Source organism: Cnephaeus nilssonii (assembly GCF_951640355.1).
Source record: "Cnephaeus nilssonii genome assembly, chromosome: 7".
NCBI classification, from domain to species: Eukaryota; Metazoa; Chordata; class Mammalia; order Chiroptera; family Vespertilionidae; genus Cnephaeus; species Cnephaeus nilssonii.
Genome location: NC_137078.1, coordinates 85,358,786 through 85,376,773, shown reverse-complemented (window position 1 = coordinate 85,376,773; position 17,988 = coordinate 85,358,786). Strand labels below are relative to the sequence as shown.

The 17,988-nt window shown below is 50.1% G+C and overlaps 1 protein-coding gene across 1 annotated transcript in view; it reads left to right on the top strand.

Moving 5' to 3' along the window:
- Positions 1 to 17,988, top strand: part of PTPRU (protein tyrosine phosphatase receptor type U) — an 81,032-nt gene that overhangs the window by 15,333 nt on the left and 47,711 nt on the right. The window contains 6 exon segments of the mRNA XM_079777197.1: positions 1,929 to 2,060; positions 5,135 to 5,406; positions 5,881 to 5,962; positions 6,070 to 6,185; positions 6,522 to 6,696; positions 7,222 to 7,515. Of these exon segments, the coding sequence (XP_079633323.1) occupies positions 1,929 to 2,060; positions 5,135 to 5,406; positions 5,881 to 5,962; positions 6,070 to 6,185; positions 6,522 to 6,696; positions 7,222 to 7,515 (1,071 nt within the window).

Genomic DNA, 17,988 nt, shown 5'->3' with positions numbered 1-17,988 from the left:
CACAAAGGGGCAAAATGCTCAGCCCAGGTCTTGCCCCAGCTCTGGAGAGAGACTTCTGTTATTTCCTTGCATCCACTTGGTGCCATCCCTATGCCCACAGCTCATCATTTTACACTCTGATAGGGTCCAAGAAGAGGAAAGGGAACCCCCCAACAATGGGGAGCCCCTTTGTGCCTGGCTGTCTCCATATGCTACTTTACATGATCCTCATAGCGACCTAGAGAAGTCCCTGCGGCAGGTGAAACCGGAGCCTCCGAGAGTGGTCACTGGCTGTGTGGGCAAAGTCCCCGCTGCTCCTGGCACGCGGCACCCACTCTCCAGTTACTGTCTGTTTCTCTCCCTCCTCTTCTGGAGCCTGGGAAGCAGCTCAGGTTCTCATAGTGAAGGCTTTTCTGGTGGGAGATGTGGACTTTGGCAGCTGACCAACGTGGGTTCAAATCCTTCTTGTTACTCATGTGGGCTCAAGCGGTACATGTGAGGAGCTGGTGTTTCCCTGATTGCTTGAATGCACTAGGCATGGTGCTAAGTGGGCCCCACAATGAATCCTCAACAACCCACGTGTGGATGGGGAAACTGAGGCTCAGAAAGGAGAAGTGACTTGCCCACAGTCCAAAGGGTTGGCAAACTTCTGAGTCAAGAAACGTAGGAGTCAGAACTCCTAGGTCTGTCTGATACCAAAGCCACTCACTTATTCACCACGTTTTACTGTGGACGAACCCTTCACCCCTTCGGAGCCTCAGTCCCCGAGTCTGTCAAGGGCAGGCACCCAGGACAGGGCTGGCACGATTTGTACCTGCTCCCTTGCCACTTGCTCAGGCATTTTCCAGGTCTCATGCTTCACACTATCCCTGAGGGGACTCCAAACACTGAGGTTTGGGAGTGAGTGCAGGCACCGGGTGCAGGTACTTTCTGAACCAGCGGTGTTTTTATGAGGTGCCCAACTCAGGGCTTTGATGAGCGAGCTAAGATTTATGGGCCTCATTACCAACCAAAGGCCTCACTCACATCTATTTCAATCCCCTCTTCCTTCCTCCTCTTCTTGTTTAAACTGTAAACATTGGTTCCAAATCATGAGACTTTGCTTCCTTTCCTCATGTGTGTGCCCCATCCATATATGACCATGCCGTTGTGTGCCATATTCCTGCAGGCAGACACCTAAGTTGGGTGACTTTGGGCAATAACTGAATCTCCTAAGCTCATCTGTCAAGGAGGAATAATAATGGTACCCGCTCAGTAGGCCAGGCCTAAATGCGAGTCTGCACCTATAAAGTGTTTAGCACTGTTCAGGGCTTGTTGTAAGCCTGAGATGATCTGTTGCCACTGTTATTTTTAAGCAGATGCTGTCAGGGCTGGCTTAGGGCATTCATGACCCTGCTGGTCCCGGGGCCTACTGTCTATCCCCTATGGGAAGATGAGGGGCAAGGTGATGGGCCCTGACTAGCAGTCAGGAGATCTCAGTTCAAACCCCACCTCTGTCACTAACCAGCTGTGTGACCTTAAGGAACTCATCCAGCTTCTTTGGGCCTTGGTTTCCTCATCTGTAAAATGGGGGTAATTCTAGTCCTGATCTCACGAGTTGTTGTGAGGTTCTAATGATATAGTAGTAATGATAACTAGTTTTGTTGATAGGGTCTTTGATGGGTGGTTGAGCAGTGTGTGTGTGGGGGTGTCCTGGGAAGTACTGGGGGAGTGGGCAATGTGGGGAGGTCTGGTGTTGGGAGGAGACAATGAAAAGAGGGCCTTGGTAAGAGGGAGAGGGTGGAGGAGGGAGAGTTTTGTTGGAGGGAGCAGTGAGGGGAGGGCAGGGCCTGTGGAGAGGGAGGGGGGCTGGGTAGGAAGGAAGTGTGGGGGCACCTGGAGGTAGTCCAGGAGCCCCGCTGGCCAGCAGCCCTGCCCTCGCCTTGGCTAACCAGGCCCTGCCCTCACAGCTGGCTGCACCTTCGAGGAGGCCAGTGACTCAGCCGTGCCCTGTGAGTACAGCCAGGCCCAGTACGATGACTTCCAGTGGGAACAGGTGCGGATCCAACCTGGCACCCGGGCTCCTGCGGACCTGCCCCACGGTGAGTCTGCTCTGTCACCATTCCCCATGTGTCTCCTTCTGGGGGCATTCTGCCCCCCTGCTGTGTGACCTTGGGTACATTACTTAACCTCTCTGGGCCTCATCTGCTTTGGCATCTGTAATGACATACATGACACTGTGAAGGTGAAGCTCTCTGGACACTGCCCAGCTATGTACATCAGGGAGTTCCCCTGTAAAATGGGTGTGGGTTCAAGTATTCAAAGACCCTCTTTTTTTTTTTTTTTTTTTTTTTAACTTGGCTGGAGTGGCTCAGTGGATGAGCATCCACCTCTGAACCAGGAGATCACGGTTCAATTCCTGACGAGGACACATGCCCGGGACGTGGGCTCAATCCCCAATGGGGGGCTTTCAGAAGGCAGCCAATCAATGATTCTCTCTCATCATTGATGTTTCCCTCTTTCCCTCTCCCTTCCTCTTTGAAATAAAAAAAAAATATATATATATATATATTTAAAAAAAAGAAAAGACCCTCTTTATTCACTGAGAGCCTCTGAATCCTGGGTTCCTAGGACTTGAAGATGCTGACAGATCAGTAACATTGGGGCTGAATGAGTATAAAACCTTCCTTCCTCTGCCCCCATTTCCTGCAAGTCCAAGACCCTTCCCACTCCACAATGGCCTGCCCTGTTTCAGGCTGGGGCCCTGTGGCATTGTGAGCCCTGGACTCGGAAGACTAATGACATGGATTCTAGTCCCGGCCTCCTGCTCTGATGATGGCCCCTGGAACACTGGTTCCCGAATCACGAAGACTGAGCTGCAAATCCTGGCGTTAGCACTTTATCAGCTATGTGACCTGGGCAAGTCCCTTCATTTCTCTGAGCTCCCATTTTCTTAACTGTAAAATGGGGAGAATATTTATATCACAGGGTTATTGGATAATGTCTATATAAAGTACATAACATGGGGGGCATGTAGGGGTTCAATGAATGTTTAGTTGCTATTGTTGGAGGTATTTGAGGGAGCCCAATTATTAGCACCCCTCTTCATTGGGTGCAGAATCAACTGGGAGTTAAGAAAAGGGTAAGACAGATAGAGGCCAACATATCAACCTTATTACCGATGAAAGCTGAGTGGGAGGAGCTAGCACAGTGTGAGAACCACATGGGCTTGCTGAGGGAGCCTCAGAATTGGACGGCCTGCAAACCTCTTCCTCTGCATGTCATAGTAGTGGGCTGGGGTCTCAGCTCTCAGCAACTGCTGGCAAAGGTGCAGGGAAGGGCGGCGAAGATTCTCAGTGGTGAGGGCAGGGGTTGAAGCCAACAGGAGAGAGGCCCTCCACTGCCTGGCCTGAGCGGCCTCCAAATCCTCATCTCTTCATTGGCATTGCCTCCTGGAGGCCTCCCTGCCTCCCCCTCTGTGCCCCTGTGCCCTCCGTGGGGCTTTCATCTCTGCCTTTGCAGGGCGCTCAGCCCCTTGTGTGACCTCTGTACTATCAGGTATCAGAGTCTGATCTGGGTGATGGTGATCTATCAAGGTGCCCATGGTAGGGCACTGTGTGGGCTGTCTCCATATCCCCAGGGCCCCACTCTCAGTCTGGTACGTGGTTGGCACTCAGGTACAAGGTGATTCGAATTCACCTTCAACAGTCCTGACCACTCTGTGTGGGCTCCCTCTTTCTCTCCCCCTCCGCCCCCCAACACAAGTAGAGATATATCCAGTGGGAGAGGGGAAAGAGAAATGTAGCAAGTGGCATGGGCCTTGTGCTGGGTCCAGGGGATGCAGTGGTCAGCAAGATGGGCACCGTCTCTGCTCCCTTGGTGCTCTCCTTTAAGGGAAGGGTATTAAGGTGGAGAGAGAAGGGAAGAGGGGGATTCACATTCAGAGGCAGAGAGCAGGCGAGAGAAAGCAGAGCCACAGGACTGAAGGGAGTAAGGGAAAGAAGGGTGGGGGGACGCAGAGTGAGAGAGAGGCAGAGGGAGCAGAAGGAAGAGACAAGAACAAAGTGTCAGATTGAAAGGGGGAGAAAGACGCACACAGCTGCTCACAGGGAGAGGAGCGAGGAGGCCGGGGAGTGGGCCAAGACAGACTGCTGGGGACTGGGACCTGCCCCTTCCTGAGGGGGGGTGGGGACCTGGGGTTTTGTTTACTACCCACCAGGACTGAACCAGGAGCAGCCTCCCCAGGCTTCTGGCTCACAGAGATGAATGAGATCCCCTCCTTGGAGTCCCTGGGGAGTCTTCCCAGAGCTGGGAGCTGAATGAGCTTGTGTTGGCTGGCAGCCAAGCCCAGGAAGAGGCAGCGCTGGGTGGCTGCGGGCACCCCGTTGGCAGCTGCTGGGGCCTTCTCCCCACAGAAGGGAAGCCATAAGCCCTCAGCCAGGTCCTGAGGAGTCAGCCCACTCCCTCACCCTACGTCCAGGCCGGCAGACAGCCTGGATCTCCGGGGAAGGGGCAGGGCTGCCTTTCTCTAGGTTGGAAATCAAGAGAAATGTAACCCAGGAATTTAGACTCAGGAGCTGGGGGCTGGAAGGGAAGTTAGAGTCTTCTCATTCAATCTGTTCTATACATTCATTCTGCTTGGGTTCAGAGCCTGGGCTGGGAACACAGTGGAACCCTGAGGCATCATAGGCTGGTGGGAAACATACACACCTTTATTAATGATCTGAGGGCCAGGAGAGAAGCCCACAGAGGGAGGAGGGGGGGCAGGGGGGAGACTTCAGAAGAGGTGGCCTTTGAGGGCTTGTCGCGCCAGACTCTTGACTGCTGAGATGAATGACATAGGCCCTGCCTCCAAGGACAGCTCAGAATGTGGGGAAGGCTTGGATCAGCATGAGCTTGGATTGTGATTGCAGGTGGTGAGGAGCAAGAAAGGGTTGTGTTCAAGTCCGATTTCTGTGTTTTTATTTTGCTGCTCCAAGTCTCTCCTTTGGGAAATAGATGTAGGAAGGTGAAGGGACTTACCCAGTGAATCAGAGCTGCGTCCAGAACTCGGAACTCCGGATTCATGGTGGGTCCAAATCCCTGGGGTCCTTTGTCCCTGCCCTCTCCTCTGTGCCCACCTGACCCTGGTCCTCCAGGTCTCCTCAGCTCCTGACTCTTCCCCCTCTCTTTTCAGGCTCCTACTTGATGGTCAATGCTTCCCAGCATGCCACAGGCCAGCGGGCCCATGTCATCTTCCAGAGCCTGAGCGAGAATGACACCCACTGTGTGCAGTTCAGCTACTTCCTGTACAGCCGGGATGGGCACAGCCCGGGCACACTGGGTATCTACGTGCGGGTCAATGGCGGTCCCCTGGGCAGCGCTGTCTGGAATATGACTGGATCCCATGGCCGTCAGTGGCACCAGGCTGAAATGGCTGTCAGCACCTTCTGGCCCAACGAATATCAGGTGGGCTGCGTTCAGTCTGTGGTCAGCGTATGCCCGAGGGTGGGGGTAGCGAGGTGTCACCTGGAGGCTGGAGTCAGTGAGTGGCTGAGGATGGAATTAGTTTGTGTTCAGCATCAGGAGTCAACCTGTGGTGAAGGTCAGGTGTCAGTCTGTGGTCAGCAGTGGGTTATGCAGTGACAGTTCAGTCTGGGTTCAACATCAGAGCTGGGGTCAAGTGTGAGTAGGAACTGTGCCGACCTGGAATCCCTGTCTGGCTCGGAAGAGTTTTGCTACTTGAAGGTAACTGTCCTCTGGCCTTGACCGTGTTAGCTCTGCGTGCGGACACCCCCCTCCCACAACTAGCTGGCTTGGTTGGGCGAGTCATTGTGAGCTAGGCTGACCTCTGCTGGTCTGAGGCTGGGGCTGGAGCAGAGCTGAAAGGGGGCTCTTGTGGACACCTCCCCAGTGTGACAGGGACCCTCCCGCCTCCCCCAGGTGCTGTTTGAGGCCCTCATCTCCCCAGACCGCAGGGGCTACATGGGCCTAGACGACATCCTGCTCCTCAGCTACCCCTGCGGTGAGTCCCAGCCCACTCGGGCGCGAGGGGCGGGGTGCGGGCGGTCTCGGCTCCTGCCTGCAGAGGGCGCAGGCCCAGCTCACCCCGCGGGTATAATACTCCCGCAGCAAAGGCCCCGCACTTCTTCCGCCTCGGCGACGTGGAGGTCAACGCCGGCCAGAACGCCTCCTTCCAGTGCATGGCGGCGGGCAGGGCGGCGGAGGCGGAACATTTTCTCCTGCAGGTGAGGAGGTGGGACCTTGGCCAAAGTGTGTTGGGGGCTTCTTCTGGGCACTGGCTCTCTCCACCCTCTTGGGTGCCCCCATCCCCCCGGACAGAGCGCGGCCCCAGGATCTCTCAGGCACATTCCCCATCAAAGGCAGCGCGACCGCCTTTCTTTCATCACCTCCGCACCTGCCTGTGGCAGGGCCGGTTTCAGCAGCCCCACGGCCCCCAGTGAAGCAAGGACGGCTCCGTGGGGCCAGGACAGTCACTGCGCCTTTCGCCGGGTCAGAGCGAGATTGGGACGCTCTCCCCCGGCGTCCCTGACCCGGTCACCCCTCTCTCTGTCCTCGAGCAGCGGCAGAGCGGGGCGCTGGTGCCCGCGGCCGGCGTGCGGCACATCAGCCACCGGCGCTTCCTCGCCACCTTCCCGCTGGCCGCCGTGGGCCGCGAGGAGCAGGACCTGTACCGCTGCGTGTCCCAGGCGCCGCGCGGCGCGGGCGTCTCCAACTTCGCGGAGCTCATCGTCAAGGGTCAGCGCGCGCGAGCTCCCGGAGGGCGGGCCGACGGGGGAGGGGCAGGGTTTGCAGGGGCGGGCTCTGACCCGGAAAGGGGCCTGCAGAGGGGGCAGAGTCTCTTCAGAGAAAAGGTCTGATCGAGGGGGCGGGGGTCGGATTGAGAGACGGGGCCTGGGGAGGAGGGAAAAGGGGAGGAGGGTCAAGGTGTGAACCGGTAAGGCGGGGTCAGGCTGTAGGGACCGTGGGTTGACCCGAGGAGGCTTGCGATCCCCTCCTGGAGGCGAGGACTTGGGCATCCGAGGGGAGTGAGGGAGAGGGTGTGGGCTGAGAGGTGAGGCTGGGATCAGACTTTGGGGTGGGGTGCCCTTAATGGTCCTGGGCATTTAGTGGGGGCGGGGGAAGCGCTCTGGCTGAGGACCTGGGGGTTGCATGAAAGGCTTGGGAGGACGCTTGGGATTTGGGTGTGATGGGATGCGGAGCCGGGGTCCGGGACCTCACAGCAGCATCCGCTGGCTCCGCCTCTACCCCCTGTCCTCCTAGAGCCCCCCACTCCCATCGCGCCCCCGCAGCTGCTGCGCGCAGGCCCCACCTACCTCATCATCCAGCTCAACACCAACTCCATCATTGGCGACGGGCCGATCGTGCGCAAGGAGATTGAGTACCGCATGGCGCGCGGCCCGTGGGCAGAGGTGCACGCCGTCAACCTGCAGACCTACAAGCTGTGGCACCTGGACCCCGACACCGAGTACGAGATCAGCGTGCTGCTCACCCGCCCGGGTGACGGAGGCACTGGCCGCCCCGGGCCGCCCCTGGTCAGCCGCACCAAGTGCGCAGGTGAGTATGGGCCCAGGGCATCCACGGGGGGAAGTGGCGCATTCTGAGAGGTAGTATGGCCTGCGTCAGTGCTTCTAAAACTTTCTAAAACGTGATTTCTCCTCAGTCCTTGTCATGGTAAGGATAATAATAGCTAACACTTTGTGCCAGACACCACATTCTCTCTGTTACTGATTTATTATTTATTTATTTATTTATTTATTTTGAAGCATGACCAGTCATACTTTTTTTAAAAATATATTTTATTGATTTTTTACAGAGAGGAAGGGAGAGGAATAGAAAGTTAGAAACATCGATGAGAGAGAAACATCAATCAGCTGCCTCCCGCACACCCTCCACTGGGGATGTGCCTGCAACCAAGGTACATGCCCTTGACCGGAATCGAACCTGGGACCCTTGAGTCCGCAGGCCAAGGCTCTATCCACTGAGTCAAACCGGTTTTGGCTCTCTGTTACTGATTTAAAACTCACAACACACAAAAACCTGTACCTGAATATTCATAGCAATACTGTTCATATTCATTTTATAGATGAAAAATTAGAGAGAGGGAAAAGTTTTAGAGAGAGAGGAAGGGGGAGGGAGAGAGAGTGAAAAGTCAATGAGGTGCAAAGATGTTAGGTTACTGGCCCAGAGCTGGCACTGGAACCCTTGACTGGCTGGCTCCAGACTCTGTGGCCATAATTCGACATGATGTTAGCTAGATAAAATAAACAGCTTACCACCACCACAGGAGAGCGAGTTATCACATTGTAGCTGAGTCTCTGGCCTGGGCCCTGGAGCCTGAGGCCGGCTCTTTCACGTGGAAGGGCTGCAGTGTCTGCTGGGAGTGATGGCTCACCTGCACCCGAGGGGCCTTTTTTTAATCCGAAGAGAAATTGAGAACAGAACCATTTTCTCACTCTGTGATTTAAGCATTTGTTTTTAATTGGATTTTTTTATTATAATAATTATAGATTTATATGCAGTTGTCAGACAAAAGAGAGAATTCCCTATACACTCTACCCATTTCCTGCAATGGTAACGTTTCCCAAAACTGTAGTATAATATCACAATCAAGATTTTGACAGTGATACAACCCACAGATCTTATTCAGACTTCCCCAGTTTCACGTGTTGCCATTTGTGTATGTGTGTGTGTATTTAGTTCTATTCACTTTTATCACATGTGTGGGTTTGTGTATTTGCCACAAACCTAGATACTGAACAGTTCGATCAACTTAAGAATCCTAGGTGCTGTTCTTTTATATCCACACTCGCCTCCATTCCTTCCTCCACCACAATTCCTGATAACCACTAATCTGTCCTTCATTTTTGAAATTTTGTCATTTCAAAAATGTTATATAGTCTTGCTGGTGTGGCTCAGTGGTTGAGTCGACCCATGCACCAAGATATCAGGGCACATGCCTGGGTTTCGGGCTCAATCCCCAGCAGGGGACAACATGGTAATGTTTCTCGATTATCGATGTTTCTCTCTCTCTCTCTCTCTCTCTCTCTCTCCCCCCCCCCCTTTTTCTCTTTCTAAAATCAATAAAAACCTATTTAAAAAGTTACATAAGTTATGCAATCATACAGTATATAACCTTTTGGAATTGATTTTTAAATCTGGTACCTTTTTATTGAGATTAATTCGCATTTCATACAATTCGCTCATTAGAATGTACAATCCAGTGGATTTTAGTATATTCACAGAGTTGTGCAACCATCACCACAATCAACTTTAGAACATTTTCATCATCCCAAAAGGAAACCTTGTGTCTTTTAGTAGTCCACCCCTCATTTCTCCCTAACACCTCCTACACTAGGCAACCACTAATTTATTGTGTGGCTTTCTTCATGTGCTTATATTTACAAAAATCCATACTTACCTTTTTGTGAACATTTCATATAAATGAAATCTTATAATATACAGTTATTTTTTGTGATTGGTTTCTTTCTCCCAGGATAATGTTTTTAAGGTTTATCCATGTTGTGGTATCAGTACTTTATTCCTTTTTTATTGCTGAACTAGAGGCCTGGTGCATGAAATTCGTGCGGGGGGGGGGGGGGTAGGTGTTCCTCAGCCCAGCCTGCATCCTCTCCAATCTGGGACCCCTTGAGGGATGTCCGACTGCCCTCTCACAATCCAGGACTGCTGGCTCCCAACTGCTCACCTGCCTGCCTTCCTGATTGCCCCTAACCGCTTCTGCCTGCCAGCTTGATCACTCCCTAACCACTCCCCTACCAGCCTGATTGATGGCTAACTGCTCCCCTGCAAGCCTGTTTGCCCCTAACTGCCCTCCCCTGCAGGCCTGGTCCCCCCAGCTGCTCTCCCCTGCAGGCCTGGGTCCCCCGCAACTGCCCTTCCCTGTAGGCCCGGTCTCCCCCAACTTCCCTCCTCTGCCAGCCTGGTCACCCCTAATTGCCCTCCCCTGCAGGCTTGATCTCCCCCAACTGCCCTCCCTTGCAGGCCTGGTCCCTCCCAACTGCCCTCCCCTTGTGGCATCCATCTTGTGTCCACATGGGGGCAGCCATCTTTGACCACATGGGGACAGCCATCTTGTATGTTGGAGTGATAGTCAATTTGCATATTACTCTTTTATTAGATAGGATAATACTCTGTTATATGGACAATACCACAATTTATCCATTCACCAGTTGATGGACATTTGGGTTGTTTATATTTTTTGGCTATTATGAACAGTTTTGCTATGAATATTCATGTGCAGGTTTTTGGTGGACAAATGTTTTTATTTCTTCTGGTTATATAGTGTATATATCATATGGTAACTATGCTTAACCTTTGAGGAACTGTTGACTGTTTTCCAAAGCAGCTGCACTGTTTTACATTACCATCAGTAGTATATGAGGGTTCCAATTTCCCTATATTCTTGTCAACACTTATTATCTGTCTTCTTATTAATAACCCTCCTAGTGGGTATGAAGTGGTATCTCTGTGGTTTTGATTTGCATTTCCCTGATGGTTAATGATAATGAACATTTTTTTCTTGTGCTTATTGGTCATTGATGTCTTCTCTGTAGAAATGTTACTCAGACCCTTTACCTATTTATAAATTGTTTTTTTTGTTTTGTTATTGAGTTGTAGGAATCTATATAATAAAAGCCTAAGCGGCCATTATGGCAGAATGACCAGTTGCTATGATGCGCACTGACCACCAGGGGGCAAATGCTCATTGCAGGAGCTGCCCCCTGGTGGTCAGTGTGCTCCCACAGGGGGAGCGCTGCTCAGCCAGAAGCCGGCTCACGGCTGGCAAGTGCAGCGGTGGTGGCAGTAGTGCTAAGGAGCAGGGAGCAGGCGGGTGGTAAGGAGTGAGGGGTCCCGGACTGAAACAGGGCACAGGCCGGGCTGAGGGACCCACCCCCAGTGCAGAATTTTGTGCACTGGGCCTCTAGTTCTTTATATATTATAGATGCTAAACCTTTATCAGATGATCTTATTTGCAAACATTTTCTTCCATTCTGTGGGTTGTCTTTTAACTTTCTTGATGGTGTCTTTTGAAGCACAAAAGTTTTTAATTCTGATGAAGCCCAATTTATATATTTTTTCTTTTGTTGTTTGTGCTTTTGATGTCCCATCTAAAACAACAACAACAACTACTGCCTAACCTAATAGATTTACCTCTATTTTTTCTAAGAGTTTTATAGTTTTAGCTCTTACATTTTGAGTTCATTTTTGTATATGGTGTGAGGTAAGGGTCCAGCCTTATTCTTTTGCATGTGGATGTACAGTTGTCCCAACACTATTTATTTATTATTTAATTTATTTACTTTAGAAGATGACGTTAGCAGTTTTTATATAAGTTTTATTGATTTTAGAGAGAGAGGAAGGGAGAGGGAGAGAGAGTGAAAAATCAGTGAGAGAGAGAGACATCTGTCAGCTGCCTCCTGTACACCCCCTACTGAAGTTTGAGCCCAAAACCCAGGCATGTGCCCTGACCAGGAATTTAACCTCTTGGTGCATAGGATGATGCTCAACTAACTGAACTACATCAGCTCGGGGCCCAGCACCATGTATTGAAAAGATTATTCTTTCCCCATTGAATTGTCTTGGCACTGAGATTTTTTGTTGTTGTTGTTCAGTATAATTCCCTGGAGATCCATCCAAGTTGTTGTATATATCAATAGTTTATTCTTTTTTATTGCTGAGTAGTATTCTGTGATATGGATATACCACACTTTGTTTAACCTTTCACCAGTTGAAGGACATCTGGACTGGTACCACTTTTTGGCTATTGCAGGTAAAGCTGCTATGAGCATTTGTGTATAGGTTTTTCAAGAACATAAACTTTCATTATTTCTGGGATAAATGCCCAAGGATTCCATTGCTGGGTCATATGGTAAGGGCATATTTAGTTTTATCAGAAACTGCCAGAATGCCTGTATATTTTACATTTTCGCCAGCAATGTATGAGTGATTCAATTTTCTGCATCCTTGCCAAAATTTGGTGGTGTCATAATTTTTGTTATTTTAGCCATTTTGAGAGGTGTATAGTAATATGCCATCTTAGTCTTAATTTGCATTTCCTTAATGTCTAGTGATGTTGAACATCTTTTCATGTGCTGTTTGCCATCTGCATTTCTCTTCCGTGAATTGTTTGTGTCTTTGCCCATTTTCTGAGTGAATTATTCATATTTTACTATTGAGTTTAGATAGGTATTTACACATTCTACTTACTAGTTCTTTTGTTGGATGTGTAGTTTGCAAATACTTTTCTCCCAGCTTTTAACTTATCTTTTTATCCTCTTTACCTGGTCTGTCACAGAACAAGCACTTTTAATTTTGATGAGGCCAATTTATAAACATTTTCTTTTATTAATTGTGCTTTTGATGTAAAATTTAAGAACTCCTTGCCTAACCCTAGATTCCAAAGATTTTCTCCTGTGTTCCCCTACCCCAAAAGTGTAAAAATAGTGTTTTTTAAAAAATATATATTTTTATTGATTTCAGAGAGGAAGGGAGAGGGAGAGAGAGATAGAAATATCAATGATGAGAGAGAATCACTGATTGGCTGCCTCCTGCACACCCCCCACTGGGGATCGAGCTTGCAACCCTGGCATGTACCCTTGACTGGAATTGAACCCGGGACTCTTCGGTCCACAGGCTGATGCCCTATCCACTGAGTCAAACCGGCTAGGGCTAGAATAGTTTTAGTTTTTACACTTATGGTAAGTCCACGATCCATTTTGAGTTAATCTTTGGATAAGGTTTAGGTTGAGGTTTATTTATTTGTTTTTGCCATTCATATTCTTGTGTTTTTAAAAGCTGATCTGGGAATCATCTAAAATCCAGTTTAATGCTACATTTGGGGAGACCCTTGGGTGGTGGGCCAGAGTATTCCAGTGGGAATTACTTTTTAGCTGAGGGATCTGGGTCAGGTTACTTAGCCTCTTGGAACTTTAGTCCCCTTGTTTTATAAAACAGGAATAATTTTTACCGTACAGAGTGTGAAGATTCATTCAAAAAATGGTTATTGAGTGCCTGTTATGTGTCAGGGACTATTATAGCTGTGAGGGGTATAGGACTGGGACCGAGTCAGACAAAGGTTACTCGCATGAGAGTTCTGCAGGTGGAACTCACAGTTTGGTGGGAGGAGACAGGAAACAACGAAATACATAGTTTGTCAAATGATAGTAAGTGCTAGGGAGGGGTGTGTGTGGCGGTAGGAGGATTGTTATTTTAAAAAGGCTCAAGAGTCTAGTTGACTGAGAAGGTGACATTTTAGCAGAGACCGGAAGGAGGTGAGGACTGGGCCATGCAGGAAGCTGGAGGCATTGCAGGGGTGGAGGTGGGGTGGGGGGACAGGGGGGAAGGAGCATTCCAGGCTGACCGAGAATAGTAAGCTCAGTCTAGGCTGGAGCATGCTTGGCATGTGTGAGGAGCAGCAAGGAGACAGTGTGGCTGCAGGCTAGTGAGTGAGGGGGAGAGGGCAGGAGAGAAGGTCATGACCACATTGGGGATGTGGGACTCGGGGCCATTTCACTTTGAGTGAGCTGGGGAGCCACTGTGGGGCCTGGAGAGCAGCAGTGACCTTATCTGCTTTGTTTAAAGGGATGATTCTGGTCCTTTTGTGGAGCAGAGACTCTAGGAGGGGAAGGGGACCGAGGAGGGACCAGTGAGGAGGCTACGGCAGCAGTCAGATGAGAGATGGCGGAGGCCGAGAGCTGGGAGGAAGGGTGGAGGTGGTGAAAAGTGGTTAGAGTCTGGGTTTGTGCTGAAGGTAGAGCTACCTGCGCTTGCTGATGGATTGGAAATGCATCGAGAGAGAAGGGAAGGGAGAGAAGTCAGGGATGGCTCCAAGGTGTTTTGTTTGAGCAGCTGGAAGGATGGAGTTGTCATTTCCTGTGAAGAGCAGACTTGGGGAGGCGCAGCTGTGATGGGGGTTCGTAGATCTGGAGTTCTGTGTTAAACTGTTGATTTAGTCGGCCAGTGGAGATACCCATCAGGCCGATGGATTTATGAGCGTGGAGTTCAGGGAAGTGGTTCGGGCCGCAGATACGGATGTGAATTTCGTCGGTATAGACGTGGTGTAGATGGTATTTTAAGCCATGCGCCTGGATGAGGTCTTCTATGCTGGTGGTTCCCAACCAGGGGTGATTTGTCTCCCAGGAGACACTGGGAGTGTCTGGAGACATATTGGTTGTCACAACTGGGGTTGGGGTGCTGATGGCATGAAACGGGGGAGGAAGCAGGGGAGGCTGCTAAACATCCTGCAATGCACAAACAGCTCCCCACAGCAAAGAATCATCTAGTCCAAAATGTCGATAATGCCGAGGCTGAGAACCCCTGACTTAGTCCTTAGGTTTTTAGGAAATAAGTGTAGATGGAAGGGAGGACTTGAGAAGCCTGAACACGGGCCCTCCAGTGTTTTGAATGCAATGCAGGTAATTGCATACAAATGCATTAAATGCATGGGGAAATCTAGTATAGTGCCTACCTCACAGGAAGCACTCAGTCATTTTATGGCGTTTGGAACTCGTCAGAGCCAGTTCTGGTCAGGTACTCAGAATAAACGAACTCAGAACTAGGGGTCCATAGAGAATCTCCCCTCAGTGTACAGATGGGGAACCGAAACGCCGAGAGGGGCAGGCGCTTGCCTGTGATCACATGGTGGGTTAGCAAACCAGGTTTCCGCCCGGCCGGCACGGCTCAGTGGTTGAGCGTCGACTTTTGATGTGAACCAGGAGGTCGTGGTTTGATTCCCGGGCAGGGCACGTGCACGGGTTGCGGGTTCGATCTCCAGTGAGGGGTGGCAGGAGGCAGCCGATCAATGATTCTTTCTCATCATTGATGTTTCTATCTTTCCCTCTCCCTTCCTCTCTGAAATAAAAATAAATAAAAGAAACCAGGTTCCCTGGTGACAGCTGTTAATCCCATTTTACAGATGAGTAAATTGAGATTTGGAGATTTAGTCACTTGCCCAAATCTACACAGTGAGTCCATAGTAGAGTCAGAACCAAAGTTCGAATTCACTGATTTCCAATCCACTGTTTGAAACAACAACAAAACAGCTGCCGTCATGGGCTGAGCGCCCACTTTGTGCCAGGTGCTGCTAAACACTTCCCACAGGTTGGCCAGGATGGAAGCTCGGGCAGGACCCAAACGGCTCATCCTGCCCCTTTAAATTACATGCTTCTTGTTGTTGACATAACCACCCCCTCCTTGCTTAGGTGCCTGGGCCAGGGGTTGTTTTGTTGTTGGCCAGCTGTGTTGTCATCTCCTCTATCCCCCTGACACTCCCCTCCCACAGTATTATTTGCCATAAAAACAATAATATAATGTCAGTAGAAGGCATCTTTAAAAAATCGCTCTAAATCTCAGCATCCTAGCCCAACAGCTGTTTTAGTTTTTCTGTCTTCTTCAAATCTCTGCCCATATGTCTACAGAACACATTTTTATACCCTTGTCATTGGGATGTAGAAAGCATTTGTATTCTGCTTCCTTTGCTTGATGTTGTTACATGGGTTATGTTGTTTATAATTATGTTTATTGGCTGTAGAACTCTGTTGAGTGTCTCCATATTGCTGGACTATTTGTTTCTAGATTCCTGTTATTATAAATAATACTACATTGAAACAGTGCTTAGCGCGCTTTATTTCCTTCCCCAGTTTTCTTTAGGATAAATAGATAGGAGTGGTCTAAGAAAGGGCTTTGGCATATATTGCTTTATTTTAATTTAAAAAAATTATATTGTTATTGATTTCAGAGAAGAAGGGAGAGGGAGAGAGAGAGATAGAAACATCAATGATCAGAGAGAATCATTGACCAGCTGCTTCCTGCACACCCCACACTGGGGATGGAGCCCATAACCCAGGCATGTGCCCTGACTGGGAATTGAACCGTGCGTGACCTCCTGGTTCATAGGTTGATGCTCAACCACTGAGCCACGATGGCCAGGTGACATATATTGCTTTAAAAAAGGGTGGTGCTAATTTATACTGCTACCAGTATCTCACCTTAGTGCACACATATTCATTCATGAATATGGGCTGGGCAGTTTGACCCATCTTATGTAATTCTCACACTTGCTCTTCACAAAGTAGGTATTATCTCCATTTTTTTTTTTTTTCCCAGTCAAGGACCACACATTCAAAGAGTTGAGTCACTTGCCTGAAGCTACAGAACTAATAAGGGGTAGATTAGGACTTGAAGTTTGGAGCACTGGACCCCACTCCAGAGTCCCTTCCACCAGAAACAGCTGAATGGCTCAGGGTTATTGTACCCTCATTAGCATTATTAAAATAAACGCATTTGGACTAATTTAACAGATGTTAACCGTTAGCCTCGTTGTTTTAATGTGCATTTTGACCCTTGATCTCTGAGTGGCCTGCAGCCCTGTGGAATTCAGCGGGATGGGGCTTTGAGGGCCCCATGTTCTGTTTTGCCAACGTGTGCTGGCAGCTGAAGAGAGTGTGTCTGGGTGCCAGATGGTTTTTGGAAACACAGAGAGACTCATGAATTCACACCCCTCAATCAACATATCAGTCTCTAGTCAACAAACTATTGGAGCCTCTGGATCTGCCCAGATTTGATCAGGGTGGGGGGTGCAGAGAAAAGTGAGCTTTCTTTTCAAAGACCCCTCAGTCGAGCGAGGTAGGCGGGGGCTGACACAGCTGGTGGAGAATGAGATGCCCCAGTGGGAGGGTGGACGTTCCATCCTCCAAGTGAGAGGTTGCTATTTTGTGCCCTGCAAAGTGGTCTTAAAGAACCTGAGCAGGCCGCCAGTGCTTAAAAATCTGGAGGTTTCACATACAAACCTAAATTTCTGGCTTCTCTTTAAAAAAAAAAAAAAGGGAGGATCTGGCAACCCTGAGCCTGTGGTCCTGCCTGGCAACATCGCCTGGAGCTGGGCGGCAGCTGCCCTTTTTGGATGGGATGCTTATTGCCCTGCTTGTCATAGTCCCGGCCCAGTCTGTGTCACCAGTTTACACTGAGCGTCCCACGCCCTTCTCTGAATCTGCAGGAGGACAAAGGCAGCAGGGAGGATGGAAAGGAATGTGGGGCAGGTACTCCCAGGGGTAGGGATGGTGTGAATAGAGCTGCAGGGACCAAGACCTGCTCTCATTAGTGCAAATAAAGCAGTGGTCCTTTGGCTAGATGCCTTAGGACGGTACACCTGGGACAGCCAGGACCAGAGCCCGAAAGTCAGGGAATACAGCTACGACCTCTGAACAAGAGAGCAGAGTGAGTATACACAGAGTCCGCCCCCTCCACCCCAGACACGTAAGAATGATGGGTTAAAACAAAACCACATAGAAAAACGTCAGGAACATCTACGTGGGCCAGGAGCGGGGAAGAAAATTTAAGTGCAGGACGTGGGCTTGCAGCCCGCAGCCCGCAGGTTGCAGCGAGCAGTGGGAGCCAGCCCTTTCATGTCCTCGACGGACGGGGATAGGGTCTCCCGTGCTCGTGGGGAGAAGGGAACCAGACTGTGAGAAGTCAGAGGTGGGCCTTGCTCCTAGCAGGTGCTGAACTATCTCTTTGGAGGCCCGATCTGTGACTGAAGGCACGCAGTGTGCCTGTGGCTCAAGGAAGAAAGGAGAGCGCCAGGGTGGAGACAGGAAGTATGGTGCTGTCCTTGGGGCCAGCCTCTAACGCTGCACTGCCCGTGTGTCTGAGGAAAGAGCAACCTGGGGTGATGTTTCCCTTTGCATCTTCTTTGTAAAGTACATCCTGAGCACATTAATCATATCGCAAATGATGACAGGGACACACTGAATCCTTGTAAGAGGCCAGGCAGCAGTTCCTTAAGGCGTGTCCTGAGGTCCTCTAACTGGGGACACTTTGCAGGTAATCGCAGAACTTGAAGGTACTGAAACTACATTTCACAGAGCCAGGGTGCAAGAGAGAAAGGGATCCTTACAAGTAATCTTGGCCTCTTTGCTCATTTTACAGGCGAGGAAATGGAGGCCCCGAGATTTGCCTGAGATCATACAGCTGGTTAATGCCGAGGCAGGACTGGGGGCTGAGCCCCTGGGT